Source organism: Anolis carolinensis, unplaced genomic scaffold, assembly GCF_035594765.1.
Source record: "Anolis carolinensis isolate JA03-04 unplaced genomic scaffold, rAnoCar3.1.pri scaffold_12, whole genome shotgun sequence".
Lineage (NCBI taxonomy): Eukaryota > Metazoa > Chordata > Lepidosauria > Squamata > Dactyloidae > Anolis > Anolis carolinensis.
In genome coordinates, this window is record NW_026943823.1 from 14593409 (window position 1) to 14618946 (window position 25538).

Genomic DNA, 25538 nt, shown 5'->3' on the forward strand with positions numbered 1-25538 from the left:
CTTTAAATGTGGCTGAGGAGCTCTTCTGGGTCTCCAGGACCAGCCCCATCCATCGGAAGGGACCCCAAGGCGCACCGCAACACCTACCAAGGAAGAAGCAGGAGCGGAAGCCACTTGGGGCTGTGAGGACTTCCCCGCTCCCCCTCTTCTACCATGAGAATGCCTGGGATGACAATGTAAATATTTTGACAAATATTTTGACAAGCGTTCTCTGCCATTTCCTGGGGTTGAGAAGGAGGTGACTTTCAAGCAACCACCCCGTTGCTCCTTGCAGTCAAACAGTTCAAGAATTCGTCACAGTGAACAGTTAGTTTCCAGGCAACCCTGGTGGCTGGCGATCTGAGACAATGGTCTATTAAATGCATAAGAAAGACAGCAAATTAATGGGGAGAAAGGCAGAGGAGGAAGCTACTGGGAAAAGAGGTGGAGGGCTGGGGGGAGGGATAGTTGGCTAGGTCCAGGTGAAGATAATCATCTTGGGGCTGGAATTGAAGGCCTTGCACCTGGTTCATCTCTCCTCCTGATGCAACACCTCTGAGCCAAAGGAGGAGGAGGAAAGGAGGAAGGGGAGAGGGGCTCTGCCTCCCTTCAGTGCTGTGTTTTGTCACAAAGCCCAGGGCTGACCCTCAGGAGGCATGCCTACTTGTGCCCCCCACCCCCCTGCCATACCTGGCCCAGCAGCTCAGGGTCTGCTCCTTTTTCCAGCTTTGCTCACATAAAGGTCTCCTTGGGCCCCACACATTGTGCTCCCCTCCTTCCTGGGCTGGGGCTCTGGCACCCGCACAAAGGCAGGAATGAGGAGCACCCCCCCATCTCCCCTCAACTGCTGCAGAGAAGGGGGAAAGGAAGCACCAGCCCCCTCTTGCCTCAGCCGCCCCCCAAAACCCAAATTCCCTGCTCCTTCTTTCTTCTCCAGTCCCTTGTACCGCCAGAGGGGCCGTTATCACTGCTAATTAACGGCGGCTGTCCCCTTCAGAGAAAAAGAAATTAATGAGATGAAAGAGGAAGGACGCAGCAGCTTAAGAGGATGCAGAGTCCTCCTATTAGTCAATGTGGAGCTGGGCTAGTGGGAGCCCAGGGCCCACCTTGCGCAGAATCACAATCAATACCCTCCAGGAGCCTCCGTTGGCACAATGAGTTAAACCCTGGTGAGGAAGGACTGCTGACCGACAGGTTGACGGTCTGAATCCAGGGAGAGCAGGGTGAGCTCCCTCTGCCAGCTCCAGCTCCACATGCGGGGACATGTGAGAAGCCTCCCACAAGGAGGGTAAAACATCAAACATTTGAGCATCCCCTGGGCAATGTCCTTGCAGATGGCCAATTCTCTCACACCAGAAACGACTTGCAGTTTCTCAAGTCGCTCCTAAAATGAAAAAAGTGTCCCCCAAGCTATGCAAGAGAGGAAAGCAATGCCAGGGAAAGCAATGCCAGCCGCTTAATCTTCATGGACCAGGTGCATCAGTTGTGGTACTGAGCCTCCCACTCTGCTCTGAGAAGACTTGCGCCTGGCATCGCTAGGGGAGAACGTCTCCCTTCCCTGATCAGTTACCTTCTGGGGAAACAAATTCTTCAGTAGCGGCCCACTATCTATCATCATCTAACGCTGATTTGTGCAAATACTGATTTGCATATGTATATGGCTCCATCCTTGCCTTTTCAGTTGCCTTTAATATACGAAAACATCCCAAAGATTGATCTGTGTGAAAGCCTCCTGGGCAAATATGGTGCATATCAGATTAAATAATGAATGGTTCCAATCGGAGCTGTTTTGCATGGGCTGATCAAGCTAATTATTTTGGGCGTCTGTAGGAACTCTGCAAAAAGAACGGTGAGAGGGAAAGGGAGATGACAAGTCCTCTTCCTCCTCCTCCTCTTCCTCCTGTGAAGCTGGAGCAGGCAATGCAAAGGAGCCCTGGAAATCTACTCCCATGTAGACCATGGACTATGTAGGGATGGTTGGGCTGAGGGGCCCCAAGGCTGTGTCATGCTCAGGACCCACCATTTGTCTTCTGCTCCGATGTCCGCAAGAGAGGGAGCCCCTCGCCATCAATAATTCATATATCATTTAGCAGTTCCGTTTCTTTCTTTTTTGGGTGCAGTCAGAAATATGTTTTTAAATGATTAATGCATTGTGAGCAGTTTGGCTGGAGATGTAAAAATTATGGGCATCTTCATGGGCTGCATGAACAGGAGAAAGGCAGAAACAGCGGCCTGTCTCCATATTGTTTTGACATGTGGAGTGGTTCAGAATTCAGAACAGGAATGGGAAGTTATCTTTACAAAGATCAACTACCACGCTATACAAAAGTTCTGCCTGGCAACCTGAGAAACTCTAGTGCAAAACCAGGGAAATGGTTGAAAAATACGTTTTCTGAGTGTCAACAAACCCTAATGAGAGGTATTCTGCAGGGATAAGAGTGTGTAGTTTAAAAATGTGTAGTTTTCAAAGGCTGACTCGCAGTGGGAAGACATTTGCGCACACTGACCATAGCTTCAAAAAGAAAATTAGTGAAGAATGGCATCCCTATCAAGGCACTATGGAATGAAGAGTTTGCCATCCTGAACGACGTGGATTTGCCCAAGTTCTGTGGTCCCCGTGATCTACAAAGTTGTTTCCATCTATTGTCGCTGTTGTGAATGACCCATTGGGATGGCATCGCTAGAGCCATGAATTCATTATTGAGCTAAATTTCAATGAGTGAATGGAAGGCTGTGGCTGCAAGATGGGCCTAAGAGCAGCCTCCGCACTTCTCAGCATCAACACTTTTTGAATCCAGCATTCTTCAAAAGACAGAAAAGCTAGAAGCAGCTGGCAAAGAAGAGTCGCTCCCTTTGGCCCATCAAAGACTTCTCTTTCCAGAGGCGGCCTTTCTAGCTGGCCTTTGGAGCCTCAGGGGGCTGCTCCAGGGCAGAGAAGAGAACCACCGCCTCCGGTTCAGCAGCGGCATCCACCACAAACGGCTTGTGAGGAGAGCCGACTAATGACTCTGCTGCACAAACTCCAAAAACCGAGACCTGCTGGTTCCAGAGGGGCCCTGGCTGCGCTGGCCACTCCTTCGCACTCTGGCCGGCCCCCAGTTCGTGCAGCACAAAGGCTGAGAGCCTCGGCCACATGGGCTGTGAAGGCAGGCAGCCTGCAATTCCCCTTGTCCAACTGTGGATAGAGGCCGTCTTCCCTGGCTTCATTCATCAAGCTGCCCTTTGGCCTCTGGCTGTGCCCTGAACCTTGACATCTGCCCAGTCCATGTGCCTTTTACAGCCTCTGACTATAGGCTTCAGACTTTGGCCACCATCCAGGGTCTGGTTTTGGCTGGTTGACTCTCCTGCCTTCTTCTGTTTGTATTTTGGGTGGCCATTGCACCAGAGCTGATTGGCTTTCCACTTGAAAAAAGAAGAGGCTTTTTGTTGGGTTTTATCCCTGAACTGCACAAGTCTCTTGTGTCATCAAGTTTCCAGTCCTCAATGAGTAGCTAGGCTAGAGACAGGGCTGATTGTCTTTCCTCTTTCTGCTAGCCACTGTCTCTGCCACTACCCCTTTGATGATATAGTAATGGAATTCTATGAGGAAACTTCCTTTTAAGTTTTATTGCCCTGGGCTGGCCATGTGGCCATTGACCATTTTCCAGTCTTCTGTTTTTCTTTCTACCTATGAGGATGCACATTTTGCCTCTCTCTAGGCAAAATGTCGCTTCATGGACTTTTTATGTTTTTATCTCTTTAGAAGATGAGATTAGTGAACTAGTTTGCTCCAAGACCTTTTCTATCAAGAATGCATTTCTTTTTTACTTCAATAAATATTTTTGAACCTAAAATTCTGATGCTGCAATCCTAAACCATCCCAAGGAAGAAGCTTATCCCAGCTCACCACATGTAAGTGTGGTGTACTCTGCTACATTCACCCTAACGGAGGGTCATTTTGAGCCTAACAACCCAGATTCCCCAACACTTTTAAAAGGAGTTCTCCTGGAACAGGGGCTATGGACAGACCCATCCATGCAACTGCATGTCTCCCATTCCTGCCCCAGAGGGTCTGGCATCTGATATTGCCTCTTTGCAAACAGCCCTGGCTCTGAGATGAAGACGGCACCTCTCTACAAGGGAGATGCCTGGTAGATCTGGAGATCACAAAACTGCAGCGTGGGCAAGTTTTTGGACCAGCGCCCCCTCCCTCCTCTGCCTCATCTCTGGACCTTTGGCTGCTTTGGGGAGGCAGATGGGAGTTACTCATCCCACATGAAGGTGCCTGGCAGCAACACACAGAGATGCACACAGCGAAGGCCTTGGGGACCACGATTCGATCTCCCTCCTTCTCTTCTCGTTCCAGCTCAGCCTCTCTGTGATCTCTTCTGCCTCCCTCTCACTTCATAAAGATCCCAAGTCAAAGAGTGGAGCCTGAGAGGCAGGCTCCCTCTGATCCTCACATCCCATCCCATCCCATCCAAGGGAGACTGTGGCCAAAGAAGGCGCTTCACTTCACCGGCACAGAAGAGCAGATGCAGCTGCAAGGATCCTGGAAGCTCCGGCAAATGCCTTACTTGCAATGTGCTTTTGCATGCTCTACTTTGCATGGAAGGAAGGAAGGGACTTTGCTCTAGGAATACAGTCTGCAGCCAAAGGGTCGATGGGGAAGGAGGAAAGGTTTTGTTTCATTGTTGGTTGAGACTGCACTGGAAATACTGGCAGGAGGCTTAAACGTTGAGCATGCTCAGAGGACATGTCAGGTGCTATGATTCCAGAGGACTGGGAAGTATAGATTTTTCTGGCTCATGTTTGAAGAAATGCAAGTGTCAAATGATTCAAACATCAGGCTATGGAGAGGAGACTTCAGCAGAGGAATCTGGTGGGTGGACAATTGCTTGGAAGGGTGCTTTTTAGGACACCAGTTTAAGAAGGCAGAGCTTTGGGACATCTGGGCTGCAATCCTGCATGTTTCCTTGGGAGCAAGTCTCACTGAATTCACCAGAAAGTGTGTTAAAGGAGATAAACATAGGACTGGACCGTGGGTGTGCATAGTGTTGACATGTTTGCATTTTAGTGGTTGTGATCTAATGGTTTATAAAAATAAACCATGTTTGTCCAGGGCAGATATGGGCCTACGCAGTTTTCAGTGATTTCACTGGGATTGTAAGTTCCAAGGCCTATGTTGGGTTGTGGCCAGTGGATGCAATGCTGTGGTGGCTGGATACTGTAAAATCTGTGGATTGGTTGTTAGGGGAACACTGTACATCTTCTTGGATGCCTTGGTTTGCAGAGAAGAGTGGAGAGAAATGTGGCTTGAGCTGAGTGAGCCCCTGATGTCTGTAGGACAAGTCGCTTCTGGTGTGAGAGAATTGGTTATCTGTAAGGATGTTGCCCTGATGTTTGATGTTTTACCATCCTTGTGGGAGGCTTCTCTCTCATGGCCCTGCATGGGAGCTGGAGCTGACAGAAAGAGCTTGCCCGCTCTCCCTGAATTTGAACCGCTGACCTGGCAGCCCAAGGGTTTAACCCATTGCTGTGAGGGGGCAATCTAACTTTTAATCTGATTGAAATCCCTTGCCCATGGCTCTCACTGAGTCCAAGGTATTTAAGTCATGGCGTGAAAACCCTTTGCTGATCTTTTCTTCTCCGTTCCCATTCCAGCTCCAATGGGCTTCTTCTCAGACAATGGGAGCCCTTTGTGCTTTGAACATGGGAATATGCCTTCTGATCCCCATTACTAAAATCATGGCCCCAAGTAAGGCCCCCTCCAAGGCCCTGAGGTGGGAAATACGAGAGAGAGGGCAAGGTCTCCTCTTCACTTCCTATTGGGCCAAAATGGGCCTGTTTCCTTTGCTAGATGGAGCAGAGCTTCCCTCTGCCTTCTGCTGCTGTTTGTTCAGATCAGGCAGTGTGCAAGGCGCGCACAGAGACACGCATGCGCTATTTGTCACACTCTTGTTATCAAGACTAGCAAATCCTGTGGCTGCTGCTATATTTCTGAGAAGTGGGTCCCTCCAGCACCTTGGATAGCGCCTTGCTTCTTCTCATAGGCAGCGCCTGGCCTCTCCTCTCGCTGCCATTTGGGCCTGGGAGGGCAGGCCCCCTTCTACGTTGCTCCCCCCTCCCCACTTCCCTCGGCCGTCCCTGGTGTCAGTGTCCAGCCACAGCACCAACCCTCTTGTGCCCGTGGAGAGAGGAGGAAGGCCAGAGGGCCCCTGGTTTCTGTGGAGGGGGGCACTGAGTGGACGGCCCCATGTCTAGGGACAGTGTGGTCAGGGGCCCCTCTGAGGACTCCAGACCCAGAGCCCCTGCTTTGCTATGGACACCCTTGGATACTTACTTAGGCGATCCCTCGTTATCTGAGTATGATGACCTTCTAAGGATTTTATTTTTCTTTGAATATGCCTGTTCATGAGTTTCTTTTAATGTGTGGAGGTCGGTGCACAGCCGATGAACCTACAATCTTCACAGAGTGAGGGACCCAACCTGTGGCATAGTTAACATGTGGTGGCTTCTCAATCTGTTGTAGCCTTCTTCTGCCTTCACAGCCATTGTAACATGTATTTATTTATTTATTTATTTATTTCCATCATTTCTATCCCACCCTTCTCACCCGAAGGGACTCAGGGCGGCTTACAAAACTGGCAGAATTCAATGCCAATATACAACAATACAAAAGAATAAAACATAAGCAATTAAAAACAGATTCAAAATAATACAAAATACTTGAGCCATTCATCCACAAAACCTTGTACATTAACCTTAGTCCAGACCGAGTCAAAGCCAACGAAACTTATTCTTTGAACGCTTGCTCGCATAGCCAGGTCTTCACTTTCTTTCTAAAACTCAAAAGGGATGGAGCCTGCCGGATGTCACTAGGGAGGGAGTTCCACAGCCAAGGAGCCACCACTGAGAAGGCCCTGTCTCTCGTCCCCGCCAGCCGCACCTGTGAGACTGACAGGACCGAGAGCAGGGCCTCCCCTGAGGATCTTAAATTACATGGTAGGTCATAGCAGGAGACACCTTCGGATAAGTAAGCTGGGCCGGAACCGTTTAGAGCTTTATAGACTAAAGCCTGCACTTTGAATCGTGCTCGGTAGCTAATCGGCAGCCAGTGGAGCTGATGTAACAGAGGAGTAGTGCCATATTATCTTATGAGGTCTTCAGGTCTTCGGATTGTGTTTGGTCTGAAACCTCCCCTGCGGCCCCTCCTAGAGGTACATGACTCCGACAGTTATGCCCGCAGGTTCATTGGAACACACAAGCCCCTCACCATGACAAGGTGACAATCCATTGAGAGGGACCCTTGGATAAGCCATTCTCTGGCAGGCTTTTTGATGAAATGGGAACAAAATGGGACAAACATGACAAGAGCTGCAGTTTAAGCAGGGAAAGGAGCCTGACCCGAACTCCGGTTCCAGCAGGGAAGGCAACTGGAGCCAGCGGGATGTGGGGCTCCCTTGCGGGCCTCCTCTCCCAAAGGGAAGCATCCGTTACAGAGAGGTGGTCTATGGGTTGGAGGGCTCCTTCTGAGGGCAGGGGTCTCCCTGGGCCCTCTTCTGTGGGGCTGCAGTTCTGCCCCTTTGAGCGCTGCCCCTTCTCCTTGCCTGCTGCCAGTCCTGGGCCTGAGCCAGCGGCATCTTTAAGATTCTGATCACAGCCGGTGCTGGATTCCGAAGCCCTGAGCACTCAGAGCCTCTCTCTCCTTCCCTCCCTCCCTCTCTCCCTCCCTCTCCCCTTCCTTCCTTCCTTCCTTCCTTCCTTCCTTCCTTCCTTCCTTCCATCCATCCATCCATCCATCCATCCTTTCCTTCCTCCCCTCCAACCCTCCTTCCCTTTCTCTGCACAGACGCCTCCTTCACCATCGACCATGAAGAAGAGGAGGAGGAGGGGGGCCCTTTCCCACCCGCCAAAGAGCACAGGCAGTGAGTACCCCCCTGCACCCCCTCCTCTTTCAGTCTGAGGGCCCCTTTCTGTGGGGTGTGGCCCAGGGCTCAGGCGGCGGTGTCTGTGTGGCAACGGAGGCCGTGGTGGTGATGGGGGTCTGGGGAAGGAGGGTCCCACCACCCCTGCCCTTCTTTGCTGGGCCCCATAGGGCTGCCTTGTTGCTGGGCCCACAGTGCAGGCAGAGAGGCCACGGCGGAGGCTCCGGAGCATCCTTCATGCCTGACAATTGTAAAGCAGATTTATTAGAGAGAGGCAGAATCTGGGATTTAACAAATTGATTTGTCGGCTACTTAACCCTGCAGCACAGGCATTTAGCAGAGAAAACAAAAACGCAGGGCGGGGATGGGATATGTTTTTCTCAATGGCTTCATCTAGCTTTATCTGTGGGAAGGGTTTGATTTTTGGAGGGGGGGGGGAACACATCCATATCCTCTCCCTGTGCTGTTTCTGAGGCCTGCTGGCCCTTGGCCCACTTCTTCTTCCTCCTCCTCCTCCTCCTCCTCCCCAAAGTGATCCAAACCACACTGACTTTTGCAGGGAAATAGGATCCAGGCCATAGGGTCCTTTCCACAACCACTTCATTGTATCCCTGGTTTGGAAGGGCTGCTAGTTCTTCGGAGAGCCTTTGATGCCTCTTTGCAGAGCTAGAATTAAACTACCAATAGAATTAAGAGCAAGTAAAGGTAAAGGTTTTCCTCTGACATTAAGTCTAGTTGTGTATGACTCTGGGGGTTGGTGCTCATCTCCATTTTTAAGCTGAAGAGCCGGCGTTGTCTGTAGACACCTCCAAGGTCATGTGGCCAGCATGACTGCATGGAGCACTGTTACCTTCTCACTGGAGGGGTACCTATTGCAACACTCACATTTGCATGTTTTCGAACTGCTAGGTTGGCAGAAGCTGGGGTTAACAGTGGGAGCTCACCCTACTCCCCGGATTCAAACCACCGATTTTTTTGGTCAACAAGTTCTGCAGCTCAGCGGTTTAACCCGCTGCAAGAAAAACAATAAAGACAGGGCCTTTCCCCTCCAGCCAACCCTCAAAGGCCTGTCAAAAGGAAAAGATCTTCCTTGGCTTTAGAAGGATGGCAGAGAAGACTCCAACCTGATGTCTCTTGAAAGGGACCTCCAAGCCTGGGAGCAGCCACTTAGAAGGTCCCATCCTGTCATGTCCTCCATGCCTGAAGTCCCACAAAGCCTTGGCTGTGAACGGTCCTCTTCCCTTGTTTGAGGGTCACTGGAGCTTCAAGCATAAACATTTCCTATGTGTTTTTCTTCTTCCCTGCATCCCTAAAGAATTTCCTCTGTCTGCTGTGGCTTCCTCCCTTCGCCTGGACTTCAGTGCTCAGTTGTCCCATCAGCAATGGTAGAAAGGCAGCCCCAGCTGTTTAGGCAGAGAAGGGTTTCCAGATTGATTCCTTCTGGTGCTGAGCTCCTCCTCCTCCTCCTCCTTCTTTGCAGGAGGGGCTGCACACCTTGGAGCAGAGTGGACAAAGGCTCTCCACAAACTGCAACCCAAGCTGTTGGCAGCCTCCGGCAAAAGGGATTTTCATTTGTAGAGAGAGGGAACAGCAAAGAGATGCAGACCAAGCGGCCTCCTCTTTCCCCTTTCCTACCTGAGAGAGAGGAACACATTATTGTCTTTGGGGAAGGGTGCAGAGCTCTGCGCTCCACTCAGCCCCATCTTGGTCTGGGGGCCTTTAGGTCTCGAATACCACCAGCCACATACAGCAGGGCCAGTGGCCCACGATGCTGGGCTGTTGCTCCAGCCACACTACGGAAGTAGATGCTTGGGAGCAGGGCCTAGTGTAAGGATGTTTGGATCAGGCGCCCCATAATCAGTCTTTTCCCAGTTCAACATATCTGGTGGGTTTTGGGTGGAGATGGGGGCCTCGTTTCTCAGCAACGCAAGCGCAGCAAGGGGAGGGATTCCCGTGGATCCCAACAGTGCTGCTAAAACAGATGTCATGGAGGAACTTTGCTCGGGTTTCCTGCCAACGTAGGTGTCCATCCCTGCTGGTTCCTTGCTCTGGCATTCCCCACGGTGCACCTCCAGTTTGAAATACTCCTGACACACTTGCGGTAATAGCCTGGCCTCTCCTGCCCTGTCAGAAGCGCTAATGAGATACACTAATTATGCAAGGCAGGAGCAATAGAGGAGCCAGTGTCATTTGCATAGTTTATGGCTGGCGTTTTGTCTTCATTAAGGAAGGAGGGAGGCACAAGGAACTCTCCAGTCCTTAAAGTAGTAGCAGTAGAAGTAGCAGCAGCAGTAGCAGTAGTAGTAGTGGTAGTAGTAGTGCTCCTGCTGCTGCAGTTGTTCTTGTTTGTTCTCAGTTCATCCTCTGAGGCCATCCACAGTCCTACCCTGTTTCCCTGAAAGTAAGACATCCCCAAAAAATAACACCTAGTAGAGGTTTTGCTGAATTGCTAAACATAAGGCCTCCCCCGAAAGTACGACCTAGCAAAGTTTTTGTTTGGAAGCATGCCCAGCGCCCGCCAAACAAAACACCAGAGCATGCAGGGTTGGTAAATGTACATTATTATTATTATTATTATTATTATTATTAATAATAATAATAATAATAATTTTTTTTTGCTGTGTCATAATAAAATAATAATACATCACACAGTCCTAGACACTTGGGAAGTGTTCGACTTGTGATTTTGTGATACGAAATCCAGCATATCTATCTTGTTTGCTGTGTCATACAATAAAAGAATAATAATAATAATAACAATAATAATAATAATAATAATAATAATAATAATAATAATAATAATAATAATTTTATTTTTATACCCCGCCTCCATCTCCCCAGAGGGACTTGGGGTGGCTTACATACCAGTTGTATATTTAAATAATGGTAGTAACAAGAAATTCTTGACAGGGGTCACAGTTTGTCTGGTTTAGTTATGTTGGTTTGTGATGACAACTACTGTACAATATAGAATAAAGGTTGTTGTTTTTTTTTTGTTCAACAATGAATATGAATTCTTCTTCATGGAAAAATAAGACATCCCCTGAAAATAAGACCTAGTGCATCTTTGGGAGTAAAAAATAATATAAGACACTGTCTTACTTTCAGGGAAACATGGTAGGAGCCCCCGGTGGAGTGGTAGTTAAAGCCTTATGACTTGAAGGTTGGGTTGATGACCTGAAGGCTGCCAGGTTCAAATCCAACCTGGGGAAAGTGCAGATGAGCTCCCTCTATCAGCTCCAGCTCCATGCAGGGACATGAGAGAAGCCTTCCACAAGGATGCTAAAAACATCAACACATCCAGGCATCCCCTGAGCAATGTCCTTGCAGACAGCCAATTCTCTCACACCAGAAGTGACTTGCAGTTTCTCGAGTTGCTCCTGACACACACACAAAAAAATCCACAGTCCTGCTCTGGTCTTGCGAGCTCAAGGCAACAGCCCTGATTCTCTTGATTCAGTCAATCCATGCCATTGATCAGTCCTTGTGATCCCTTTTTCCTCCATTGCCTGCCACTTTCCCAGCATCCTCACCTTTTCCTGGAGAATCACAGGAGGCCTTGACATGGTGGTGCTTGGCCGGCAACCCAGTTACTTGTGGCTCATGTGAGACCCTTCTATAATAAGGAGGAAGCAAGACAATGAAACTGGGGATGTCTGCAGTAGAAGCAGCCCCTCCATTGTGTACTGGAGGGGTGTTCTGGAAACCAAGTTCCATAAGACCCCACGCAGAGCCTTTGGCTGCAAAAGTCTGTCAAAGCTAAAGGGGATTGTAGCCATTTCCCTCTCCCTCTGATGCTACTGCCATTGCTGCACAGTTGCAATCCCTGGTAGCTGGGGTCGGGTGGATGTTGAGGCTCATGCTGCCCAAACCCTTATGTTTCAATGATACTAGAGGCAAAGAAATCAAAATGCAATAGTTTTATTTTAGTCAGAGTAAAGCTGTTGGGTATACAACAGGAAAAATAGTACCATGAAACAGATGCAACTCAGCCTTATTATAGTAGAGGTTTCTAATATTTCTAAACATTCATGCACAAGCCTTTCCCCCCCATTCACACTTTTCTGCTCCTTTGTCCCTTCTCTCAGCACCTCCTATCAGTTTTCTCTTATCAGTTCTTGTGAATGTTTCACAGTAGCTTGCATTCTCCCCCTCTCCCCCCCCCTTCCTGCTGAGCTCTCAGTTTTCCCTTCAAGGCCTTATCTCATCATGGCAGGTCATAAAGTCCTTTTGAACCCTTTCACCTACTTTCACCCCCCTCAATTGCTTCTCTAAAGCTCCTGTTGTGCTGCTGTTTTGACAAGCAAAGAGTTTCAACTAACACCTCCCAACAAAGGATTCCCCAGACAGGAAGCAGCCAGGCTTTGAAACTCAAGGCCATTCAGTGTTAATCAAGGTGGCCAATTACAACATTTCCACTCACCTCCAACAGACAAGAGTTCTTTCTCCCACCCTGGACATTCCACAGATATATAAAACCCACTTGCCTAGTTATTTCAGAACCACTGGCAATTATCTTCAAGAGTTCTTGGAGAACGGGAGAAGTCCCAGCAGATTGGAGGAGGGCAAATGTGGTCCCTGACTTCAAGAAGGGAAAAAAGAACGACCCAAACAATTACTCTCTGGTCAGCCTCACGTCGATACCAGGCAAGATTCTGGAAAAGATCATTAAGGAAGTGGTCTGCAAATACTTACAAACAAATGCGGTCATTGCTAATAGTCAACACGGATTTACCAAAAACAAGTCATGCCAGACTAATCTGATCTCTTTTTTCGATAGAGTTACGAGTTGGGTCGATACAGGGAATGCTGTGGATGTAGCGTACCTGGATTTCAATAAGGCCTTTGACAAAGTCCCCCACGACCTTCTGGCAAACAAACTAGTAAAATGTGGGCTAGACAAAACTACGGTTAGGTGGATCTGTAATTGGCTAAGCGAACGAACCCAAAGGGTGCTCACCAATGCATCGTCTTCATCATGGAAAGAAGTGACAAGTGGAGTGCCGCAGGGCTCCGTCCTGGGCCCGGTTCTGTTCAACATCTTTATTAACGACGTAGACGAAGGGTTAGAAGGCACGATCATCAAGTTTGCAGACAACACCAAACTGGGAGGGATAGCCAACACTCCAGAAGACACCAGCAGGATTCAAAACGATCTTGACAGACTAGAGAGATGGGCCGAAACTAACAACATGAAGTTCAACAGGGACAAATGCAAGATACTTCATTTTGGCAGAAAAAATGGAAATCAAAGATACAAAATGGGGGACGCCTGGCTTGACAGTAGCATGTGCGAAAAAGACCTTGGAATCCTCGTGGACAAGTTAAACATGAGCCAACAATGTGATGCGGCAGCTAAAAAAGCCAATGGGATTCTGTCCTGCATCAATAGGGGAATAGCGTCTAGATCCAGGGAAGTCCTGCTCCCCCTCTATTCTGCCTTGGTCAGACCACACCTGGAATACTGTGTCCAATTTTGGGCACCACAGTTGAAGGGAGATGTTGACAAGCTGGAAAGCGTCCAGAGGAGGGCAACTAAAATGATTAAGGGTCTGGAGAACAAGCCCTATGAGGAGCGGCTAAAAGAGCTGGGCATGTTTAGCCTGCAAAAGAGAAGGCTAAGAGGAGACATGATAGCCATGTACAAATATGTGAAGGGAAGTCATAGGGAGGAGGGAGTGAGCTTGTTTTCTGCTGCCCTGCAGACTAGGACGCAGAACAATGGCTTCAAACTACAGGAAAGGAGATTCCACCTGAACATCAGGAAGAACTTCCTCACTGTGAGAAGGGCTGTTTGGCAGTGGAACTCTCTGCCCCGGACTGTGGTGGGGACTCCTTCTTTGGAGGCTTTTAAGCAGAGGCTGGATGGCCATCTGTCGGGGGTGCTTTGAATGAGATTTCCTGCTTCTTAGCCCATGAGGTCTCTTCCAACTATTCTATGATTCTATGATTCCAACAGACCTCACAACCTCAGAGAATGCCTGCCATAGATACAGGCGTAATTTCAGAAGAGAATGCTTCTGGAACATGGCCATACTGCCTCACAACAACCCAGTAATTCAGCCACGAAAACCTTTGACAACAGTTTCAGCTTTCTTTTTCAACTCCTCCAGTTTTTCCCCCTCCCTTTTGTCTTTTCCAACTTCTTTAAAACTTCATTTTGCTGGTACAGTGTTCTCTCACTTATCGCTGGAGTTAGGTTCCAAGACCATCCGCAATAAGTGAAAATCCGCGAAGTAGGGACGCTATATTTATTTTAATATTTATACATTATTTTAGTCATTATACACTATTGCCTCCTTTTCGTCCTGTTGCCACTTGGGCTCCTTTTCTCTCCCTTTGGCTTCTTCTTCCTCCCTTCCTTAGGCTGTAAATTGTAATTTTTATGATTTATAATAGTCTTTTAGAGTTTATTGAAAAACCGCAAAACAGCGAATCCGCGAAAAGTGAACCGCGAAGTAGTGAGGGAACACTGTAATTCTTTATTTTTCTAGCTCTAACTCCAACAAGGGGCATCCAGATCCACTGGGGCAGTGCTGGGTTTCTGGGGGGGGGGGGCAAAGTTGGGGGTCCCAGAGCCCTGCCGGGTTCATCTGCTGCAAGGGACTCAGGGGGGAGAGGGGCTCAGGGGCTTGGACCACCTACAGTATATTGCTCTGGATCCTAATGCTGAGGACACACTCTCTTTTCTTCTCCTGGCTGCCATCCGCTTCTTCAGCCATGTGATGCCAGAGGAGGGCTGGGATGATATGGAATGTGGCCAGTTGCCTTCAGATGCCCTCCGACAGGTGAAGATCCCGCGTGACCCGCTCTACGGATTTGGCTTTGTGGCCGGCAGCGAGAGGCCTGTGGTGGTCCGCTCTGTCATTCCAGGTAGGCCTGGGGTCTCACTGTGTGTGTGTGTGTGTGTGTGTGTGTGTGTGTGTGTCTGCATGCGTGCATAGGGCAGCAAAAAGGAGGCGAAGGGCACAATGGTGGGCCTGAGCCACTGATCTATCTGCACAAGGCAGGAAGATTAGAAACCATGAGTGTAGTTGTTGAGAATCTGTGAGCTGTTAGGCTCAAAATGACCCTCTTTAGCGAGGTAGATTCCCAAGAAAATAGCAGAGTGCAGAAGCACACCTTCCAAAACAGTCTTCCAAAACAGCAGGAAACTTACGTGAGGTGAGTTTAGGGAAAGCCTTTCTTCTTTAGGATGGCAAAGGATTGCAATGTCAACTTAAAAGTTCAAAAAGTATTTATTGAGGTAAAAAGAAATCCATTGTAGATAAGAAAAGGTTTCTGGAGCTAACTAGCTGTCTAAGATAGGTCTAAGGAAGGTAGGCAAGTAAAAATAACAAAGATTTCTAGATAGTTACATTTTGCCTAACAAGAGTGGCAAAATGCATCCTCTTGGTGAAACAAAAGGAGGAAGTAGAACGTAGAAGGAATTCTGACCGACCGCATGGTCTGTGCCTTCTCTTTGGGCCATAAAAATTCCAATCTACATAGAGGGTGTAACCTCATCCCTGCAGAGATCACATCACAACAAGGCAAGGGGTGGATGTAACAGGACAGAAGAGAGAAAACAGCAAAGCCTCTCTGGGCATGCAAGGGATTATAGAGAGGTGTCCCTCAGTCTATCTGTCCACTATCTATCTATTAAATGAGACTTGTGTAGTCCAGGATGACTCCCAACAGTAGTGAAGATAAGGGAAAAACTATTTAAAATATCATTTCAAGTGAATACAGATGTGATTTTTTGTGTCAGGAGCGACTTGAGAAACTGCAAGTCACTTCTGGTGTGAGAGCATTGGCAGTCTGCAAGTATGTTACCCAGGGGATGCCCAGATGTTTGATCTTTTACCATCCAGTGGGGGGCTTCTCTCATGTCCCCACATGGGGAGCTGGAGCTGACAGAAAGAGCTCTCCCTGCTCTCCCCAAATTCGAAATGCCTACCTTTCAGTCAGCAGTCCTGCCAGCACAAGGGTTTATATGGAATGGAAAAAGGAGGTGAAGCCAATGTAAATATTGCACAGAAGCTAGGAAAATTGTGCTTGTGGTTAAAGATATAGTGGAAGTATGTGGTCTGGGTGATGGGTTGTGTGGTTGGGAGGGATTTAACAATTAAAAATGGATAAAAATAGTATAGGGGGGAAAAGAAACCGTGAGTGCAGCAGCAGACCCCACAATGGGGGCCTTACACACACGGCTCACCGGGGATGGGCCTCTCTTTGGCAGGGGGGCCGTCTGAGGACAAGCTCTTGCCAGGAGACCAGATCCTGGGCATAAATGAGGAAGACGTGAGTGACGCCCCCAGAGAGAGGTTCATAGAACTCGTTAGGTAAGTGTGCGGGGTGTGCAGATGTGTCAGTTGGCCCCACCCATTCTGTTGCCCCTGGATCTCCTTTTTCCCAGGGTTGTGGCAAGTGCATCACTGAACCCCCTTCCGGGCTGTGTTCCTTCTATGTGGCTTGCCGGGGGTCCTAATGTCAAAAGAGAGCCCTCCCAAAAAAACCCTGAAAGCAACCACCAAGCCATGAGTGGGCACCAGAGGACCACTGGATGGAGGCTGCTCCAAGGGCTGCCATGCTCCTTGGGTGCTTCTGCCAGGAGCTGCTTCCACCAACCCAGAATCCCCCGACACTCCTCTCTGTTTCTCTTGCAGAAGTGCCAAGGAGTCCGTGGTGCTCACTGTGCTGCAGACTCATCAGGTGAGGGTCCGCTTTGGGACTTGTAGTGGGGGGTGGAGGGGGAGAAGGGTGTCTCCCAGACTGTTGAGCCCCTGTGGCAGTGCCAAGATGCCAGTCTCCACCATTGCATGCACCTTCACTTCTTGTCTCTGGCTGATTTGCTGGCGCTCACTCAAGGCTGGCAGCTCTCCAGGCAAGAAGGAGGTTTACAGCGGTGAACTAGTGACCCGGGAAGTTTGTTTTGGCCCTTCCAAGTTGCTCTGCAGATACCTTGTTAACACAAGGCCGAGTCAGGTGTAGTTTCCTGGGCAGGTTCCTTGATGGAAGGGTCTTCCCAACTGGAGTAAGGAAAATTGGTTTGGCTGCTCCAATGGGGGTCTTGAGGAGGGCTGGAGGGAAGGAATGCTCCCCTTGCGCTCCTTTGGCAGGAAGCCTCAGCCTTGGCCAGAGCCCAGAATGGGGCAGAGAGGGCAAGTGTGCTCCTCCAGGCAAGGCCAAATTGGGAGGTTGAGGGGGCTCTTCTGGCTGGCTGTGCCAGTGGCCCACCCCAGAGAAGCACTAGTCGGCAGCATTGGCATTCAGTGCCAGGCAACCGGAGCCTTCACTGCTGCCGGAGACCTGGGTGCTCCAGAACCAAAAGAAGCAGAACGGATTGAACCGTCACACCACCAGCAATGAAGATCCGCTGTCGTTTCTGCTTTGGTGAACCTTTTGATCTTGACAAAAGAGATCAACGGCGTTGTGAGAATCTCCCCAGCCTCTTTAAGGAGGAGGATTAAGCTGCAGGGTTCAGCAAAGCAGGCAGTAGCCAGACTTAGGGCCATTCTGCGAGTGGGGTTTTGGGGGTGGGGGGTTCCCCTAATATGCATCCACGGAGAAGTCCTCTGTCCAGCACTGGAGGTAATGTGATTGCCTTCTCTTCCAGTCCCCAAAGTCTGCTTTCATCAGCGCCGCCAAGAAGGCAAAGCTTCGCTCCAATCCTGTGAAGGTTCGCTTTTCAGAACAGGTCACCATTGGCGAGACAGATCCAGTGAGTGACCCCTCCTCCCCCAATTAAAGCCACCCTCCATCCAGGCTCAGCGGCTGCCTTGCCATGTGCCAGCCTCCTGTTTGGCTCAGTGCCTCTCCTGCCACACAGTCACCCAGTGAGACCCCTTTCTGACCTCCTAATGGGAGAGATGGAGCGTTCTCGGCTCTGTAAGGGGCACCCACTGGCAAAGAGAGGAGGTACTGCTGCTAAGGCTCCTTTCCCACTGGGCTGAGCGGTCCCTCGTTTACAAGGACAAAGCTGGTGTTAAATGATGGTCAAGCACCCGCACTTTTGCCTCCCTCTTCCTCCTATTTGCCCTCCTTGGATGCATCTGCTGTGCCATGCTTGGCCTTGCTGGTGCTTTGATTGCTGGAGCCCTATGCGTGCCGTGATGCCACCCTTCCCTTTGCAGGACATGCTGAAGAAGGAGGCCCTGCTCCTCATTCCCAATGTTCTGAAGGTTTTCCTCGAGAACGGGCAGATCAAGTCTTTCACCTTCGATGGCCGGACCACGGTCAAGGTAGGCAAATGCTGGAGGAGGGTAAATTCCTCTCCCCATCCTTCCTGGGGCCCCTTGGGTTTTCACTGGGTCTGCGTCCCACTCTGGGCACACCCCCACGTCCTTTCCTTTGTGTCACCAGGACGTGATGATGACGCTGCAGGACCGGCTTTCCCTGAGGTACATTGAGCACTTCTCGCTGGTTCTGGAGTACTCCAGCCCTGAGCAGAGCCACAAGTTCCTTCTGCTTCAAGATAAGCAGCCACTGGCCCACGTAAGCAGCTGAGTCTTTGGGGGGGGGGGGGGAGCAAAACCATTCCCATCAATAAGGAGATGGACCAGATGGGCCAGAGCTGCAGGCAAATCTCCTACCATGAGGGCAGTGCCTCTCCTCTTCTTGCCCATGGGCTCCTGAGGACCGGAATAGGATCCAGACCTTGGAAATGTCCCCCACGGCCTCCCTCCTGACTCAGAGAATGCTGTTCCATGCTCCAACTGCCACTCTCTCATCCTGTGGCTTTGCAGGTGGTGCAGAGGACCCACTACCAGGGCATGCGATGCCTCTTCCGTGTCAGCTTCTTCCCCAAAGAACCAGTGGAGCTGCTACGGAGAGATCCAGCTGCCTTTGAGTACCTCTACATCCAGGTGAGAGGAGAAGGAGTAGATTGCAGGGGAGTAGAGGGGCATTTCCTGCCCCAGAGGCAGCCAATGCCAGGCCCACCCCACCATCTGCTGGGCAGCCCTTCTTTCTGGATGCATCTGGCAGTTATGGCTCTTATTGCTTTGGCCACAAGACCATGTGTGTTTTGGGCAAGTCCCTCCCTTGACTCCAGCCAGCTAGCCAGCCACCTTTGAGTAGTCAGGGCCGCTCAGCTATCTCAGATGAGTGAGGCATAAAAGAGGATGGGTAGGGTAACAAAGAGGACCAAGACCCGAGGGGCAGCAGCGGTGGGTGGGACTCTTCCATTAACTCAGGCCCTGACTGGCTCCCTCTCCTCTCCGCCAGAGCCGGAACGACGTGATCCGGGAGCGGTTTGGCATGGAGCCGAAGCCGGAGATGCTTCTGGGCCTGACCGCCCTGCACATTTACATCACCGTCTCTGCCACACGCCCCAGCCAGAAGGTCTCCCTCAAAAACGTCGAGTGAGTCTTTTGCACTAGCCTTGCGGATGGTGAGAGAGAGGGAGGGAGGCAGGGCTTGCGGTGCCATGGGGCCATTTGGTCATGGGGAAGAGCAGGGAGGGGGGCAGACAGGCATTTTGGGGCCCAAAAGAAGCCCAGGAGACCAGCAAGGAGCCCCTGGATCTCTGGAGTAAAGGAAGGGCCCGCCTCTTCTGTGGGTGCTGAGGCTGCTCCTCCCGCTCTTTCCAGGAAGGAGTGGGGCCTGGAGCCCTTCCTGCCCCCTTCGCTGCTGCAGGGCATCAAGGACAAGAGCCTGCGGAAGTCCCTCTCCCAGCAGCTGAAGGCCCACCAGAACCAGCCGCCCTGCGGCACCAAGGCAAGACGCTCCATGCGCTCCCTCGTCATCACAATGCACCCCCACCTCATTGACAGACCAACGATTCAGGGGAGGACTCGCTAGTTAATAGTGCCACAATGAAAGCAACAACAAAAGCCTCACCCACCAAAAGCCTTCCTTGTGGCAAAAATGCTTGGCTGCTTCGTAGCACCCAAAGGTGCCCCCCCCCCAAGCACACTATATGCTGCCTTGCTCTGTCACCCATATCCCTTGAGATAATTAAGACTGAAAGGTGGATCAAAAGGCACTTGAAAGAGTTTACACTTAATCTGTTGCGTTTTCTGTCTTAAGATAAATTTAATAGGCTGATCTATTATGAAAAATGTACCTGTCACAACATCAAAGTCTTGAGCTCATTTCCCCTCCACTGATTCATTTTGAACAGCGGCTTTTGAAGGAGAACATACTGGCAATTCTTTCTGTATTTCTTTTTTTGGGAGCGGGGCAGTTCTTTCCACTGTAAGAAGGAAACAGCTGAGGTCCCTTCCACCTCTCCTTCTGGTGGCAGCATCTCAAGGCAGGCCTTCTCTATGCAACCCCCCAACACAGCCCCTCTCTGTTCCCCCATGGTATCCCTCAATGGGATGCCCAGAGGCTTCACCCCCCGCTGAGCATGGAAGGGCCTGCCCTCCAGTGACGGGGAATGGCTTACCTCTGCACCCCCCCAATGTGTCTCCTCTGCAGGTCTCCACCACCCAAGCAAAGCTCCAGTACTTGCGCATCCTGAATGAGCTGCCAACCTTTGCGGGCGTCCTCTTCAACACCGTGGGACTGGTATGGTCATCAAGGCTAAACAGGGAGGGAGGGAGAGGGCCTGGGGAACTTGCAATGCATGTCTTAAAGTATTGTCAAAGGGTTTCACGGCCAGAATCACCGGGGTGTTGTGTGGTTTCCGGACTGTGTGCCTGTGTTCTAGCAGTATTTTCTCCTGGTGGTTTGCCTGCATCTGTGGCTGGCATCTCCAGATATCTGATGGTAGTCAAGCAAGTGGAGCATATATACTTGTGGAATGTTCTGTGTGGGAGAAAGAACTGCTGTCTGTTAAACTAATGCAGTTGGGTGCAATTAGCAAGCTTGCACAGTTAAACAGGAAATAACACTTTCAAACCAGGAACAGATTTTTTTTTCAAATTGTGTTGCATAGTGTCGTTTAAAGGAGCCCCGGTGGCGAAGTGTGTTAAAGCACTGAGCTGCTGAACTTGCAGACCAAAAGGTCCCAGGTTCAAATCCTGGGAGCAGAGTGAGCGCCCGCTGTTGCTCCAGCTTCTGCCATCCTACCAGTTCGAAAACATGCCAACATGAGTAGATCAATAGGTACTGCTCCGGCGGGAAGGTAACGGCGCTCCATGCAGTCATGCCGGCCACATGACCTTGGAGGTGTCTATGGACAATGCTGGCTCTTCGGCTTAGAAATGGAGTTGAGCACCAGCCTCCAGAGCCAGACATGACTGGACTTAACGTCAGGGGAAACCTTTACCTTTACTTAGTGTAGTTTAATACTCCGCCCTCCTAACCTTTAACTCCACGGAAGGGACAGTGGCCAGGCTCCTGGCAATGCTGCCCACCTGCCTGCCCCTCAACCCTCCCTAACCCTACTGTTGGCTCTTCCAGGACGAGAAGCAGCCGGCCACCACGCTCCTGGTGGGCCCCCGTCACGGCATCAGCCACGTCATAGACCTGAAAACCAACCTCACAACTGTGCTGTCCGAATTCAGCAAAGTCAGCAAGATCCAGCTCTTCCGGGAAAACCAGGGGGTGGCGCGGGTGGAGACCAGCATCCTAGATGCCAAGGTAGGTCTCCCACAGCCCCTCTCCACACTCTGACTGCATCCTTCAGCACTGATGGGGTTGGGGCTCTTTGGAGATCCCCCTGGACTGGCCAAGCACTGGGAACAGAGCTTGACCAAAGCAAAGCCAACGAGGAGGAAGGGACAGTCAGGGACACAAGGAGGAAGCCTGCCACTTGTTGTCTTCAGGAGTGGGATGAACTGGAGGCTCTCCTGAGCCTTAGGAACCTTGTTCATTCTCTTCCTCCTTCCCTTTGCTCACTATAAAGGAGTACATGGCAATACTACCATTATACATCTGATTAATAGCAACCATCCCTATCCGTGCCCTGTTCGCCCCACCAACTCAATAGACATCTTGAGCAATGATCAGTCTATTTGCCCACAAGGAACTGGGAAATCAATGCTTCTGTTTGATGTTTTGTTTTATGTATGATATAACAGGTTGTGTTTTTAATTTAATTTTAGTTGTTGAGCTATAATTTTTTATTATATGTTGTTATTTTTTTGTTATTATGGGTGTATTGTTGTTGTGTTCGGGCATTGAATGTTTGCCTTTTATGTTTGGAATCAGCATTGAGTTCCTCCGGGGAGATAGGGCGGAATATAAATAATGTTTTTGTTTTTATTATTATTATTATATGACACAGCAAACAAGATAGATATGCTGGATTTCGTATCACAAAATCACAAGTCGAACACTTCCCAAGTGTCTGGGAGTGCATGATGTATTTTCGGATGATGCGTGCAGATCCCAGTAGGGTGGCCTTTTGCAGTTGGCAGATCGTAATCCTGTCAATGTCTATTGTTTCCAAATGCCGGCTGAGATCTTTTGGCATGGCACCCAGTGTGCCGATCACCACTGGGACCACCTGCACTGGTTTCTGTCAGAGTCTTTGAAGTTCAATCTTGAGGTTCCGATAGTGGCTGAGTTTTTCCTGTTGTTTTTCGTCAATGCGACTGTCATCTGGGATGGCAACATCAATGATCCAAACCTTTTTCTTTTCCGCAACTGTGATGTCTGGTGTGTTGTGTTCCAGAACTTTGTCAGTCTGGATTCGGAAGTCCCACAGTATCTTTGCGTGCTCATTTTCCAATACTTTTGCAGGTTTGTGATCCCACCAGTTCTTTGCTGCTGGCAGGTGATACTTGAGGCATAAGTTCCAATGAATCATTTGGGCCACATAGTTGTGCCTCTGTTTGTAGTCTGTCTGTGCGATTTTCTTACAGCAGCTGAGGATATGATCAATGGTTTTGTCGGTTTCCTTGCACAGTCTGCATTTTGGATCATCAGCTGATTTTTCGATCTTGGCCTTAATTGCCCTTGTTCTGATGGCTTGCTCCTGGGCTGCAAGGATCAGGCCTTCTGTCTCCTTCTTCAGGGTCCCATTTAGTGAGCCAGAGCCAGGTCTTCTCCTTATCAGCTTTTCCTTCAATTTTGTCAAGGAACTTTCCATGCAATGTTTTGTTGTGTCAACTGTCAGCTCTAGTTTGCAGTGTGGTTTTCTTGTACTGGTTTTTTGTCTACTGTGCTTTGAGGAGATTATATATTATTATTATTATTATTATTATTATTATTATTATTATTATTATTATTATGCCAAATCAGAAAGTTGGCGGGAGGGTTACATTGCCCTCTCCCCTCCCCTCCCCTCCCAGTCCTGGGAGCCCTGCCCTTCAATTCTTCCTGGTGCACCAACTCCCCCCCCCCCTCTGGCCACACCACTGCTGCTCTATCTCCCCAAAAAGCCCTGCAACTTGCCTTTCTCCCACCCCCTCCCTCTCCCTCCCTCCCGCCCTCCTCCGCACAGCAGCCAGATTGGTGCCCTCCTCCAGGGATTCAGGTGGCATTGCATTCCTCCCTCCTGCCGGAGACTGCTGCCTCCTCCTTTCCCGCTGCCTTGCTTCCCGCTTCCCCAGCTCTGCTTCTGATGGCTTCTCCATCTTCTCTTCCCAGCCGCTGGTGCTTCTGATGGAATGGCCGGAGGCCACCAACTTCGCCTGCCTGATTGCCGGCTACTGCCGTCTTTTGCTGGACTCCAAGAGGATGATGATCTTTGCCCGACAGCCCAGCCAGCCCCCGTCAACCCCTCTTATCAAGGCAGGTACGTTTCAGCCTCTCCTCTTTGCCCTGCTGCCTCCTCCTCCTGCCCCAAGCTATCCATGCCTGGTGCTCAGCTGGGGATGATAGGTGAGGTGAATTGGCCGGAATTGCCCCCCCCTCTCAAATTGCATGGGCAGAAAAAGAAGTTCTCCTGCTTCCCCTGCCTTTGGCTGGCTCCCTTCTGCCCCTCTCCAACAATGTGGCTGGAGGGAGACTGATCCAAAGGGGAGTTTCTGTATGTGTGTGGAGGAGGAGGGAGAGAGGGGAGAATCCTGCACCAAAAGAATATAGAGTCAGATTGTGCGTATGGAGTTGCACCCTGGTTGCAAAATGCCACCCCAATGCAGAACTGGGAGGCTGTAAATCATGCAAAGGTGCAGCATGCACTGAGAAATAAACAACCGTGCACACGCATTTGGTCAGATGCACCACATGCATAATTCTGCTCCTCTAACACTCAGCAGAATACAGATGCTGAGAATCCCCAGGCTCCAAAATCCAGAGAGGCAGTCACATGCCCGTGGGAAGCTATAGATACATTAGGCACTGCAAAGGATTGCCACTGGTGCGGAAACTGAGCGGTTAGAAGCGCCCAGCAACTCTCTCTCCAGGGGTCGGGGAGACCCCACTTCAGGGCCATTTTTGAAGAATGTGTGATTGGGTGGGAAGCCTCTTCCAAGCCTGATAGGAACAGTACCACATTCACCCTTTTCTTGCCCTGCTGTTTGGTCACAGCTCATTTTCCCCAACACCCTGCTGTTTGGATTCCTTGCTGCCCGGGAAGGATGGGACATTCGCTTTGTTTTGGGAAAGGGAGTATTCAGAATTGATCTAGAAGGTAGATATACAGGTGTGTGTGAGAGAGATGTGCATGCATGGCTAGGAGAGATCATAACCCTGCTGCCAGTCCCCCAAGTCACCCCATTGAGCAGGAGGCAAGAAGCCTTCTTTGGCCCCAGTGGAGTCCTAACTCCCCTTCCATCCTTCCCTTTCCCCTTCAGATCACCCCAACGCGCTGCCTGCTAGCCACCGGTCTCTCCCCACGGGGCACCTGGGAAAGAAAGAGAGCGGGTTCCTGGGTGGCGCTGTCCCCGTCCCCGTCGTCGATCGTGGCCCCCGAGATCCCGTGGCCCCGGACCCGGAGCTCGTCCGCGTTTGCTACCTGCACATGCGGGAGCAGAGAAAGGAGCACAAGAGCCGGGCCACGGATGTCAATGAAAACCTGATCTTCTTTGAGGAGTCTCGGCCTCGGACCAAGTCAGACCCCACCTCCAAGAGCTCCGGGACGGACTGCGAGGGAGCCCCCCAGGACTACGACCCAGACGGGCTGGACCGGGAGCGCCGGGCCAACCGTGCACGCGCACACACCATGGATGGCCATCACGGCCATCGCCGCCGCTCCGTCCAGTTCTTCTGTGACTCTTGCAAAGCCAAAGTCAAGGGGGGCCGGGGGACCAGCACCACTGCCTCATCTGCCCCCTCCACCTCCCGCAAAGGCGGCAACCCCGGTGCCCCCCGTGACAGCAACACAGCAGTGGACCTGACGTCCCTCCCTCCGCCTGGGAGCGACGAGGAGGATGAGGACGATGAGACCACAGCCCTCCTCCCAGCCATTGCTGCCCCCCCACCAGGCTTCCGAGACAACAGTTCCGATGAGGATGACTCCAAGCGGCGGGCAGCAGCGGCGGCAGCAGCAGCAGCAGCACAGAATAAGGAGCCTGGGAGACACCTCTGCGGGATCCTCTATGACGAGATTCCAGTGACGCTCATCGACAGTGTGCAGCCCAGGACGGTCGAGGACCACGCACAGGACCTGGACGATGCCCTGGTCTCCACCCTTCAGGCGCTGGAGGCTCTGGCTGCCTCAGAAGACGGGCCACACCCCCCGCCTCAGCAGACAGCAGGTATTATTTCTATATTTATTTACTGCACTTATATAACATTTTCCTCACCATAGGAGGGACTCAAATTGGTTCACAGCAAAGGTAAAGGTTTTCCCCAGACATTAAGTCTAGTTGTGTCCGAAGCCTGGAGTTGGTA

General features: G+C 50.6%; 1 protein-coding gene across 4 annotated transcripts in view; it reads left to right on the top strand.

Annotated features, from left to right (window-relative positions):
* The window catches only part of frmpd3 (FERM and PDZ domain containing 3), a 40329-nt gene that overhangs the window by 7815 nt on the left and 6976 nt on the right, over positions 1 to 25538 (top strand). The window contains exons 2-15 of one of the 4 annotated variants that reach the window (XM_062963700.1): positions 7811 to 7886; positions 14605 to 14759; positions 16108 to 16210; positions 16535 to 16580; positions 17485 to 17589; positions 18002 to 18109; positions 18231 to 18362; positions 18614 to 18733; positions 19095 to 19231; positions 19460 to 19586; positions 20292 to 20381; positions 21219 to 21398; positions 23352 to 23499; positions 24500 to 25402. In XM_062963700.1, the coding sequence (XP_062819770.1) occupies positions 14612 to 14759; positions 16108 to 16210; positions 16535 to 16580; positions 17485 to 17589; positions 18002 to 18109; positions 18231 to 18362; positions 18614 to 18733; positions 19095 to 19231; positions 19460 to 19586; positions 20292 to 20381; positions 21219 to 21398; positions 23352 to 23499; positions 24500 to 25402 (2347 nt within the window). In that variant the 5' untranslated portion in view covers positions 7811 to 7886; positions 14605 to 14611. Of the gene's footprint in view, positions 1 to 7614; positions 7887 to 14503; positions 14760 to 16107; positions 16211 to 16534; positions 16581 to 17484; positions 17590 to 18001; positions 18110 to 18230; positions 18363 to 18613; positions 18734 to 19094; positions 19232 to 19459; positions 19587 to 20291; positions 20382 to 21218; positions 21399 to 23351; positions 23500 to 24499; positions 25403 to 25538 lie in introns of those variants that run through there. The other 3 variants (XM_062963702.1, XM_062963701.1, XM_016998102.2) reach the window with 3 other exon arrangements.